At 43.0% G+C, this 11,389-nt stretch overlaps 1 protein-coding gene across 1 annotated transcript in view; it reads left to right on the top strand.

Moving 5' to 3' along the window:
* Positions 1–397: 397 nt before the first annotated feature.
* The window catches only part of adcy9a (adenylate cyclase 9a), a 39,583-nt gene continuing 28,591 nt past the window's right edge, over positions 398–11,389 (top strand). Inside the window, exon 1 of the mRNA XM_023420590.2 lies at positions 398–4,517. Within this exon, the coding sequence (XP_023276358.1) occupies positions 2,627–4,517 (1,891 nt within the window). The 5' untranslated portion in view covers positions 398–2,626. The remainder of the gene's footprint in view (positions 4,518–11,389) is intronic.

The following is an 11,389-nucleotide window of genomic DNA, read 5'->3' as shown; positions in this document are numbered from 1 at the left end:
TCTTTTCTAAAATAAACTAATAAAAGTTTTATAAACTTAAATAACAGGCTGCATGATCGATGCAATATTAGTAAATAGCTGTTAGCTATTTTAAATGTAATAATTTAGTTGACTTATTAGCTTTTACTATTTGGCTTTTATTGTGGGCTTTAACCGACAGAAACTGGTGGTATCGTTTTCTAACCAACTAAACAGTTTATCGCATTTCAAAGCTTCCTGTCGTCTGCAGTTTTCTCGCCACCACTTTCTTCTATTAAGCCAGATCGAGCGATGTGTACAGTCACGGGTTGAAATATTTAACTAGTCTATCTTATTGGCCTTCTTGAAAGGCAAGACCGGAAACCGTGTTTTTTAAAACTTTGGTTCGCTTGACAGGCTGGTCCCACCAACCCGCACCGCCACAACAGCTGGGGGAGGATTTCCGACCCAGTCACAGCGAAGATGGTGGCAGCCACAGGAGTGGAGATAGTACGCTCGCCCGGATAAGACGGAAAAGCAGCCACAAACTCCCGCTGTAGGTCTGTTTTTATTTAGCCCCCAACTCCAGCAGAGAGATATATCAAGGAGGAAAAAGGGTGGCAACCAGCGGCGGACGGAAGAGGACGCACCACAGCCAGAGCGCACAGTGTTGTGTTTGTTGGACACATGCATGCCAGCGAAAACTAGAGCTATCCAGACCTAAGGAATTGGTAGAGATAAGGAGACATTGCTTTGGTGGGGGCGGTTTTTGATAATCCTACCGAGGACACATCCAAAGGGGGTTCCTTTATTGCTCTGGGGATTTTCTACTTCTTTGCTCCGGGGGGAATGCGAGGGGAGGAAATCCAGCCTCAGCTCCAAATAACCAGAGACTCCTAACTGGGTCTCCTCTCCAAACGCAGGAAATACGGCCTGGGAAAAAAGTTTAGGAGCTTTTGGAAGCGAGAGGGGGCCTATCGCTGACGTTTTGCACGCGTTTTACGACTTGATTTTTAAGTATTACTTTTTTTTGTATCAAGCGCTCCTGATATTCCACAGAATAAGTTTAAGAAAAGCATTTAAATGTTACACACCGTTGGTGTTGTTATTGCAAGAGTTTTGATCATCACTATTTATAGACCAGCCTGTTCCGACCGAGGCTGTTCCTCATAGCTGTATGTTTTGCCAACTGCGCGCAACAAGTTGCAGACACTCCCAGCAGAGGCAAACCTACGCTAATTTGGGCCAGCGGATGGTATTTTCTGCGCTTCTCTTTTCGGATTACGCCTCTTTGAATAGCGCATACCCCTCCCCGACCCCCTCTTTGGAAGGCAGAGGGGGAATAAACGGTGGAGATCCGGAGAGGGAGTTCAGGAAAGGACGGGGCTGGATCCGTGGGAATAGGCCTGCCTGTCAGGCCTCTTATGATCAGATTCTTGGACTGGACAGGGCTCCAAAATAACTCAGCTTGGAATATTTGCAAGGGCCCGCTGGAATAAAGATGGAAGGAGAATGTATGAGAATAAACAATGTAAATCCTTAGGACACTGAGCAATACATGAGAAGGGATGTAGAGGAAGGTAAAGTCTCCTTAATTACAGATCACCCACTTTGTTTTCTTAATTAACAGTTTAGTCACATTGTGGGTTGGCATTACTTTGTGTAAAATATTCACAGCATATAAAATCAATGTAAAACGAGAATGTTTCTTTTTTTAAGAGAGGGCTGATTAATACTTTTTTGACAATATTTTTAATGTAGTTTTGATGCTTTACGACTTTATGATGTCCACACATTTTTATTTCAGCAATAGCTGTCCATAAGGACAAGACTTTGGGTGTGTTTTAGTTTTTAAAAAGGGAAAGGACGCATAAACTGACCATTTGTCACGCATGTTGTGGAGATAAGAGGGACAGTGTAACTTTTGTAGCCATTTGCTGTGCACAACACCAACTGTTGACAGCCTATAGCTTATCTGTATCTGCTCATACAATGAAGCCCTGGACCTGAACGCTGTTTTTTCCACGCAGACATAATTATTTCGGAATGAAGAGAAATCTGGGCATTCTTCCTTAAGCTGTCTGACTCTGTCATGTCAGCAGTATCGAAATATTGCGCACATCCAGAAGAGGTAATTTCCAGTCATGTAACGTCAGGACTGACTTGATGAAGGCATAAAAAACCGTTGCATCACTAACCAGTCCTTTCCGAGAAGGATGTTCAATTCAGGAGGCAGAAAGAGTGATGACAGTGTTTTTACCGCAGCTGGAGAGAAAGCCGGGCTCAAACCCAGAGCCTCTTTGGAGAAGGATACATGTAATGTGAGTACTGACGCAAACCCGGGGTCGGATAATGAACTGCTCAAGAAACTGGAACGGCGCGTCTTGTGTGAGTGAGTGTGCAGGCTGCTGTGTGCGTAGCAAAGACGTCTGTGCCGTGCTCACCATTCATGCAGTGTGATTATTCCAACAAACACCTTTGCTCTCGCTCCCCCTCTCTGTCTGCCTGCCCGTCACTCTCACCGCCGCCCTCTCCCCCCTCTCCGTGCCACATGTGCACACACGGCGCCCACGCACCGCGTGTAATTGCCTGAGCGCCATCAGAAGATATTATATTAATATTTAACACCTCTCCCGCACCCCCTCGTTTCCGCGTCACACCAGTCAATATGGCCACTCTGCAACATCACCGGCAGCTTCTCATGCATGGCACGGAAGTGAGCTGCGACTCCAGCGGGGATGGCGCCGTCACCGTGCGGATAACCAACAGCGCGCCACACGTGCATCAACATGAGCCACTGAGGGCTGCCAACAGTGGAGCAGGAGCAGCTGGAAGCTATGGGGCTGTGAGTAAAACGAACCCTAACCTCCACAAATACAGTATCTCTTCCAGCTGCAGCTCGGCAGACTCCAGACCAGCCGTGACCTCCACCTCCAGGGTGCAAAGGAAGGCGCCACCGTTGTTCGAACGCTCTGCTGCGCAATGCTGGGACCCCAAGTTTGACTCCCCCATCCTGGAAGAGGCATGCCAAGAGAGGTGCTTTCCTCAGACACAGCGGCGCTTCCGTTATGTCCTGTTCTACCTTGCAGTGGCGGCTGTACTCTGGGGGGTGTACTTTGGGGTCAACAGTGATCGCTGCAACCCCATGACCTTCCTAGCCCCCACAGCCTCCTTTTTGGTCCTCTTAGTCCTCCTGTTTTTATTCACCTTCACTCAGCCTTACACACGGCTGTACAACCAAACATCCTTGTTCCTGATAGCGGTCACCTTTGCCATAACCTTAGCTCCACAGATTCAGACTGCTGGTTACACTGAGCTGGAGCGGGCTGGTGGAGGGAATGCCTCATATCTCTCACCAGATGATTTACCACCTTCAACCCGTTGCATCTCCCCTGTAGGCACCTTTTCCCTGTGTATGGAGGTTCTGCTACTGCTATACAGTGTCCTCCATGTCCGTTTGTATGCCTCAGTGATGCTGGGACTCCTCTATTCTATATTATTTGAGTTATTAGGATGGCTACCATTGCTTCACAGGAGTTATGACACTACGGGATGGGAAACAGAGTTAAAGGGTTCAGCTTCTGATTGGGAAGGAGACCCACTCCGCTGGCTGGGCCCAGCCAAGGCTCTGCTCCACTTGTGTGCCCATGTCATTGGCATCCACCTGTTCATCATGTCGGAGGTGCGTTCCCGCAGCACCTTCCTCAAAGTGGGCCAGGCTATCATGCATGGCAAAGACTTAGAAGTGGAGAAGGCCTTGAAGGAACGCATGATCCACTCAGTCATGCCACGGCGAGTCGCAGACGAGCTGATGAAGCAGGGTGACGATGAGGGCGGTGGTGAGAACTCTGGCAAGCGTTATTCCTCTGGTGCTTGCTCTGCCTCGGCTGTCTCAGTGGGTGGTGGGGGAGGTGGTGGAGCTTCACAAGCCCAAAGTGCCATTAACCCCAAAAATCACCCTCACAACAATCACAAACGCAAGAAGACCTCCATCCCCCGTGGACAGATAATATTCAGGCCCTTCAACATGAAACGCATGGAGCCTGTCAGCATCCTCTTCGCAGACATTGTGGGTTTCACCAAAATGTCTGCCAATAAGTCAGCACCAGCCTTAGTGGGGCTTCTCAATGACCTGTTTGGACGTTTTGACCGGCTCTGTGAACTAACTTGTTGTGAGAAGATCAGCACTCTGGGAGATTGCTATTACTGCGTAGCAGGGTGCCCTGAGCCCAGACCGGACCACGCCTACTGCTGTGTAGAGATGGGCCTAGGCATGATCCAGGCCATCGAGCAGTTCTGTCAGGAGACATGTGAGACTGTCAGCATGCGTGTTGGCGTCCATACGGGCACCGTCCTGTGTGGGATCCTGGGAATGAAGCGCTTCAAGTTCGATGTGTGGTCAAATGATGTCAATCTGGCTAACTTGATGGAGCAGCTGGGTGTGGCAGGAAAGGTCCACCTGTCAGAAGCCACTGCCCGATTCCTGGATGACCGTTACCAGAGGGAGGATGGTCGGGTGGCAGAGAGAGCTGGGCAGAGTGTGGTGGAGAAACTAAAAGGTAAGTGGCTGTTCACGTTTGACTACCATATGAGTTTTTTTTTTTTTTACATTTTTTTAGATGAACTGAAAGTCGGTGTACTGTAGTTAGATATTAAAGAAATTCAAAGCAGTTACAAAGAGAGAATCACCGGTCTTGGACACAGGCTCCACTGATTAATGATTTGACTTTAAAATATAAATTTGCAATTACAAAAAGTACCTGTAAATTTATTTTCAAAGTTAAGTGAGCTTGTGATAACATGCTGAACACTGGACTTATGATAAAAAGCTGAAGAGTACAGCAAAGGCTGAAAAAAATGCATGATAAGAAGAGGCCATGTCATTTCAATAAACTCATACATATACATGATAAAGGTTGAATGTCTACATTGTCTGAACATGGTCAGCAGGGTTCAGTGGGGTCACTGCATGCCTAGACAGCACTAAAATATGTTATCTGACCAGTTATTCCTGTTGAAACAGTCACCAAACAGAAGCAGATCAGGCTACAAGATCAAGAGTTTAGAGCACCAGGAAGAGAGACCTGTTTTAGTTTAGATCAACATCAACAAACCTATTTAAGTAATTTAGAAAGTGAAACATAGAGCAATCAGTATACATTTAATGTCATTTTGTTACCAACTCAAAAAAGACATAATTTCCTTATGCAGGTTTTATACGAATTTGCATAAATTGTAAGTTTTATTTTTTTGGAAAAAAACAAGGTCCATTTTGCTACACAGATCAGGCTTCCTCTTGGACTAAACACAGTTTTGAACCATACAAGAAGTGTATCACCTCCTTAGGCTGTTTGTCCTCCTCTCTCTGACTGTGTTTGTGGCTTGTTGTTGTGGTTGGCCATAATGTTGGAGCAAGAGATCACAGTTGGTAAGAGGAGGGCTGACCGGCTTTGCTGTTCTGAGGCAGGTATTGTACTGGATTCCACTGGATTAAACAGTTGATCACCATATTGTGTCCGCCACTTGTAGGATAGGAATAGTAGGGGGATGGTGCAGAGACTAGACAGACACCAGACAGAGGCTGGTAAAAGATATGGAAAGAAATTTGACTTGACTGTCTGTAACTTGTCGATGCATGGATCATGCAATTTGCGAAGTGGAAAAAAGGAATTTGTTGTTCAGTGGTGATCAGCAATTTAGGCAACTGTGTACTTGGCAGTGAACTTAAAAGGCAGACCGTCCATTTAGTGCATGGGGTTACAATAGATTGCAAGGTCATTCATCAAATGACCTAGCAAAAATAAATGTTTTTGATGGGAACAGCCTCAAAGGCCAAGATTTGCTTTTCTCTGGTTTCTGCTGATTTGCTGCTGGTTACGTCAAGTTATGTTTTTTTTAAGACATCACTTGTAGCTCTGGTAATACATTGGACCTTTGTCATAACACACACACAGACACATTCAGTCTGTCTCAATACTCTGTGAAAAGCAGCATCAATAGAGCTAATCTCTCCAGCAGGGAATTCCTCGTGGACCGTCTAATCTTAGGTCTCTTGCGAACAGAGACTGTCTGTTCTATTGTCAGGCCTTATGTCAGAGTATATTCACACTTGGCTCTAAATGGTGCCATCACTCTCTATTTCCAGACTAGTGAACAGTGACAGAGTGAGATATTGACATGCAGCTTTTGATGAGGGAGAGAAAAGGGGAGAGTGGCATGTAGTTGCCAGCTGAAACAGAGACCCACAGTTTCCTGCTCAGAGAAAGAGATGACCTTAACAGTTAGCTTCTGTAGCACAGAGAAAGAGAGTTTGGCACAGGTTTTTGTAGATAAATCGACCCCATGGTCTCATTTTGAGAGAAATCAACAGTCAGGATCACGTACTGAGTGATGTAACTACAGTTTTGCATGGGAGACTGAGTAGCTGGAGAAATGTGTTTTTTGTAGGTGTTCATGATGTTAGTTTGCTCATCTGAAATTGATTCATTTTATTTTTCACACCACCAGAATACCCTTTGTTTGTCTATTTTAGACATATTTCCCTCTGAAAACCAAATCCATTCTCTTTGAAGTTTGTAAATTGTTGTATCACTGGACTCACTGCCACTTCTATTTTTAGTTTTATTTCCTTTTACTATCAAACATCTATTATATTATCAAATGTACATGAAGCCAATCTTCCATTTCATTTAAAATTCACAAACAGCAGTTAATACCTGGTCAGTTATTTGGTTTGAAAAGAAGTTGCACAGTAGTTATAAATTCTCAGTACAGACTGTCTCTCGAGTGATAAACTGATAATTTGTTGTATTTCTTTCATTCTTCACTTCCCTCTGTCTGTCTTTATCTCTTTCCCTTTAACGTTCCACATCTCTCCCTCTGCTTGTCCTTATCCTCGTTGTGTTATCACATTCATTGCCCCAGACTCTCACCTGTCACCCAGGCTTGTGCATGTGGTCTGTTGTGTAACACTGCTTTAGCGCTGTCTGTCTGTCTGTCTTTAGTCAAGGCTTTGCTCTAGATCCCCCAGCAGGCTGAATGATTCGCCTCAGATAGTGTGCTTTCAACCTTTCGCTTTCTGTTAGTCCCTGAACACCCATTGCCCTGCTCTCCTTTAAACAAGAACTGGGCAAACCAAGCTTTGTTTGACCATGAATGCTGCCAGTTGGTAAGATACTGTAGTTTGTGAGTAGTCGTTTCAGAAATGCACTCGAAGTGATCTATGTAATGGATTGCGCGGGATGATTGAGCCACAAACAATCTCCCATCACAGTGCAATGCATGGAAGAGATGAGTCATAGCTCTGTTGACAAATGCATTAATTATACAGGTATGCAGTGAGGGGTTTAAATATGAGGCAAAATAAGCAATATTCTCAAGGCTTGCAGCACTTGAAAAATACACTGGTACAGTGTACTTGCATATCAAATCCACAATCTGTTTCATGAAATTAAAATATTATGAATAAGTTGCTAAAATGTAAAAAGGTAAAATAAAAATGAAAAATTACAATGGGACATAAAATTGGACTCATGCTTTCAAAATATAACTATTATTACCGTACTTACTGAAGATACTTTGTTCAACTGCAGACACAAGCAAAAACCACTAACTATCACTTACTAACTAGCAGAGATGGTGTTGCTGTTTACACACCTTGGATACTGGAGGTAGCAGCTACCTGTTGAAATGTGGCTGAATTTGTTGCTGTCACTTTGGCAGCCGAGCCCCAGATTCAGTGAGAGGGACAAATAGGAGTGTAGTCTGCCCAACTGCTTGTTGCTAGGCTAATTTTTTAAAAATAAACCCCCATTCCCAACTCCCAATCATTGCTACTTCCCAAACAAAATGAATTACTGTATACTACAGTACTATAGAATCACAGGCAGAGATTGTTTTTAAAATCTAAGAAAAAACGATCTACTGTTAATTGCGTTGTTTGAATTGCCAGCATTAGCCATGCTGCTGGTGTGTTCATGCACAGCACTGGCAGCAACGAGTTACAGCCACTGAGAGCCCATGTATTCCGAACCACTCTCACCCATATTCTTTTCTTTTTCTTCTTGTTTTTTCACTGCACAAACAACTCTTACTGGTTTTTTGCAGAAAAACATATGTTTTCGTGACTGAACATAGTTTGGAGACCAGACAGAGTTGTTGGAGATTCCTCCTGTATGAAAGACCTCAGTATGTAACCCCTTGTCACTGATCAGTTATGTAGTGTGCAAACCAAAATGATTACAAGATTACAAGACAACTTGTGTTGTGTGAACAGCACAGCAATCTGACAAGTCATGTAGTGTATAAATGGCATTAGTTGACTAAACTAAATGTGCCTCATTGGGTCACTAGATGTCTCACCAAAGGTATCAACAAATACACACTTGTTTAGGTGATCATTGGATTGCGTTGAAACACGTGCATTTCTCACTCGTATATCCTTAGATGGTGACCCAGTGATGGTCACACTCTTCTCTTGCCTACACTTCCTTCATCCCTAACTAACTTTAAGTTTTAAGCCTTCACATTGTTGTTTAATGCTGTTGGGTTGTTTCACATCATACATGCATTAATTCCCAGTGAGAGATTATGATTTTACATCTTCCATTTTCCTGTTTGGCCTTGTATCTCAATTTCACTTGTGTTACTGGTTGTTACAAGTCCACCTGCTTGAGTGCTTGTGTCTCCTCCATCCTCTCTAATCCAGTCCTTCCATGTCTCTTTCTGTTTCTAGCGTACAAACACACTTGTATTTCACTGCAGGTGGCAAGTACTGCAGTTTTCTGCCCTGGATTTTTGTCCTGTCTGTATCTGCTGCATTAATGCCTTTTTAGGCTCCCATTGTTGAGTGTTGTAGTGTGGGGAAATGAGGTTGTGGAGTTTCCAGACATGCCTGTGTGTGCATTAGACTGTCTAGATTTGTATTTTGCAGTGTAGAATAGTACGATGTCGTACATCTGTAGACTCAAGGCTTGGACCCTAACCTGTTCTCATGGTATCATTGAGTGACACTGGCACCTTGTCGGTTTCAATCTGTGTGAGACTGGAGGTACGTTCTGTGTGTGCATATTTGTGTGTGGTGCATGTCTGCATGTATCATGTATTCCAGTGCAGTGTGTTGCAGTGAGAAGTCCATGCCCTCAGGCTGGTTAATCTGCGTTAAATCAAATGTGTCACCTAAATATGCGGCAGCAAATGGCAGATCCTTAATCATAAGCAGGCCAGCCCCAGTTGGTCATGAGCTTTGATATTCCACTCTGTATTTGTCTCTATCCACTTTTTTCCTGTAAAGTTATTTGTAACTGTCTCATTTTCAAACATCAGTGACATATGTGTTAGCCAGCTGGATAATTTTTATTTGAAAAATTTGTTTGTTTTCCAGCCACCATATGCTTTATCATAGACTTGTCAATACTGAGGACAATGAAAATCCCTTCTTTTCTCTTGTGTTCTCCCATGCATCATGACAATTCCTCATGTAGATCAATATAAAACACTACCTTCTTTGACTGTGATATAAGCGCCAAATATACACATTCATGAGTTTATGTGAAAAGTTTCAAAGGAATAGGTCAAGACGTACAGTAACTTCTCTGACAGTGAAGTTTCCCTCACTCATTTATGTCATGTGACATTTATTCAGGCTTGTTAACAGCAGGCCTTTTTCACAGACAACATCTTGACACGTAACAGAGGGAAAAGCACAGGTGTATATAATAAAATGAATGATGGCTGAATTCCATTTAGCTGCTTCAGTTTCAGGGTCCTGGTATTGTTCATGCTGACTCACTGTCACACTGTCATGACTTCCTTGGACACTTGAATGGAACAGAACCATTGTTAATATTTTTAGTAACACCTGTGCTTCTCGTATTATGACAAGTCAAAATTTCCACTTGATTAATTGATTGGCTGATGATCAGAAAATTCTCAGTTGACAAACTTAATAATCTTATTAATTTGAATGATTTCTTTACTTATGAAAAGCTCCTTTGACACAACTTAAAACTAGCTCTTGCACCAGAGGGCCTTGATGGCAGCAGAGGAGAGGCAGTATTACTTGTTTACTTTCTCCAGCCAAAGTTTATATGCTGTTTTTTAGTGGACTCAGATTTTATTACAGAACATGGGAGATTGAAGAGGTGAGCAGTAAAGAGTCACAGCAGTGACAGACACCTGTAATTTTGTTCACTCTGCTGCATTATAACTGCCTCGCCTCCTCAGATCTTCACCTGTCAATGAGAGCAGCAGCACTGCAGCCAAGTGTGTGCATGTGTGTGTGTTTTTTATCATAGAGATAAGACATCCAGGACATAAAACAAAATAGACTGATGAAAGTCTTTGTGGCTTATATACATATATACACATGTTTAAACTGAGATTTATCACTGAGAGGTGAGCACAGATCTTAGAAACTAATTTAGGCCTTTAGATGTTCTCTTTCTACAGTAAACTCCCTGTGTGCACATATTTCATTTTCTTTTTCTACCCTTTTTCTCTCTCTCCCTCTGCTTTTTTACATAGCCTTCCTACTACACTGTCGCACACACCATCTTAAACATATCCTCTGTTTCTTTGTATACATACAGCACATCTCACGTCCCTGTGTGTCTGTGTGTTTGTGCGAGGGCGATGCTCTGTATAAAGTTGAGAGGAGACAGTTGCCCTAAGGCCTATGACCCATCATGGTGTTGCTTCGCCCCTGCGACTCTTATATCACTGGTTCTCAGAATCACTGTCACTACAAGGTTCAAAGGTCAACTGTAATCACTTGACTAGCTGGTCTTGCAAGTGTGTCTGTGTGTCTCTTTCTGCGTCTGGCTGTGTGTATGATAACAAAATGAAAAGAAAAATGCTGTCCGGTAGCATCAGAGCAGAGCATGTAAAAACAGACAACACATAACCAGACATAGATTTACCGGTGAAGGAGACAGAAAAGAAAGATAAAAATGGATTTTTAATGATGGATCATACATTTTGAATGTTATAGTGGAAATCACCTAGGTTGTTGTTTCATTTGTTTTAGCAACATTTTGCTGCAACCCAAGTCTTTATCCTGAGTGGCAGTCATCTCTGTGGCAAGAGTGCTAGGGTGCAGTTAATGAGGACCAGGGTTCATGTTTTATCACTCACTTTATCTTGCAGTGTCTGAACTTGGCTTCATGTGTCTTGATGGTGATAATATACTGGTAGAAAGAAATGTTTTGAAATTTGACTTGTCTGCCTTGTAAAACACCTCTTCAGTTCCATGACAGTATTGGGACAGATTACATAGATTTTATCTGTGTGTGTTTGCCCACGTTTAATAGACACTAAAGCAGTGCTTTGTTTCGTGATATGGATCAATTTAATCGAATTTTTCAATTTTTTTTTTTTTTTTTTTTTTTTTAATTTTTTAATTTTTTTTTTTTTTTTTTTTTTTACTGTATTT

Source organism: Seriola lalandi, unplaced genomic scaffold, assembly GCF_002814215.2.
Source record: "Seriola lalandi dorsalis isolate HSWRI2012SDOR001 ecotype SW California unplaced genomic scaffold, Sedor1 jcf7180002054654, whole genome shotgun sequence".
NCBI classification, from domain to species: Eukaryota; Metazoa; Chordata; class Actinopteri; order Carangiformes; family Carangidae; genus Seriola; species Seriola lalandi.
The sequence above is the reverse complement of the archived record's forward strand: the minus strand, read 5'-3'. Positions and strand labels throughout refer to the sequence as shown.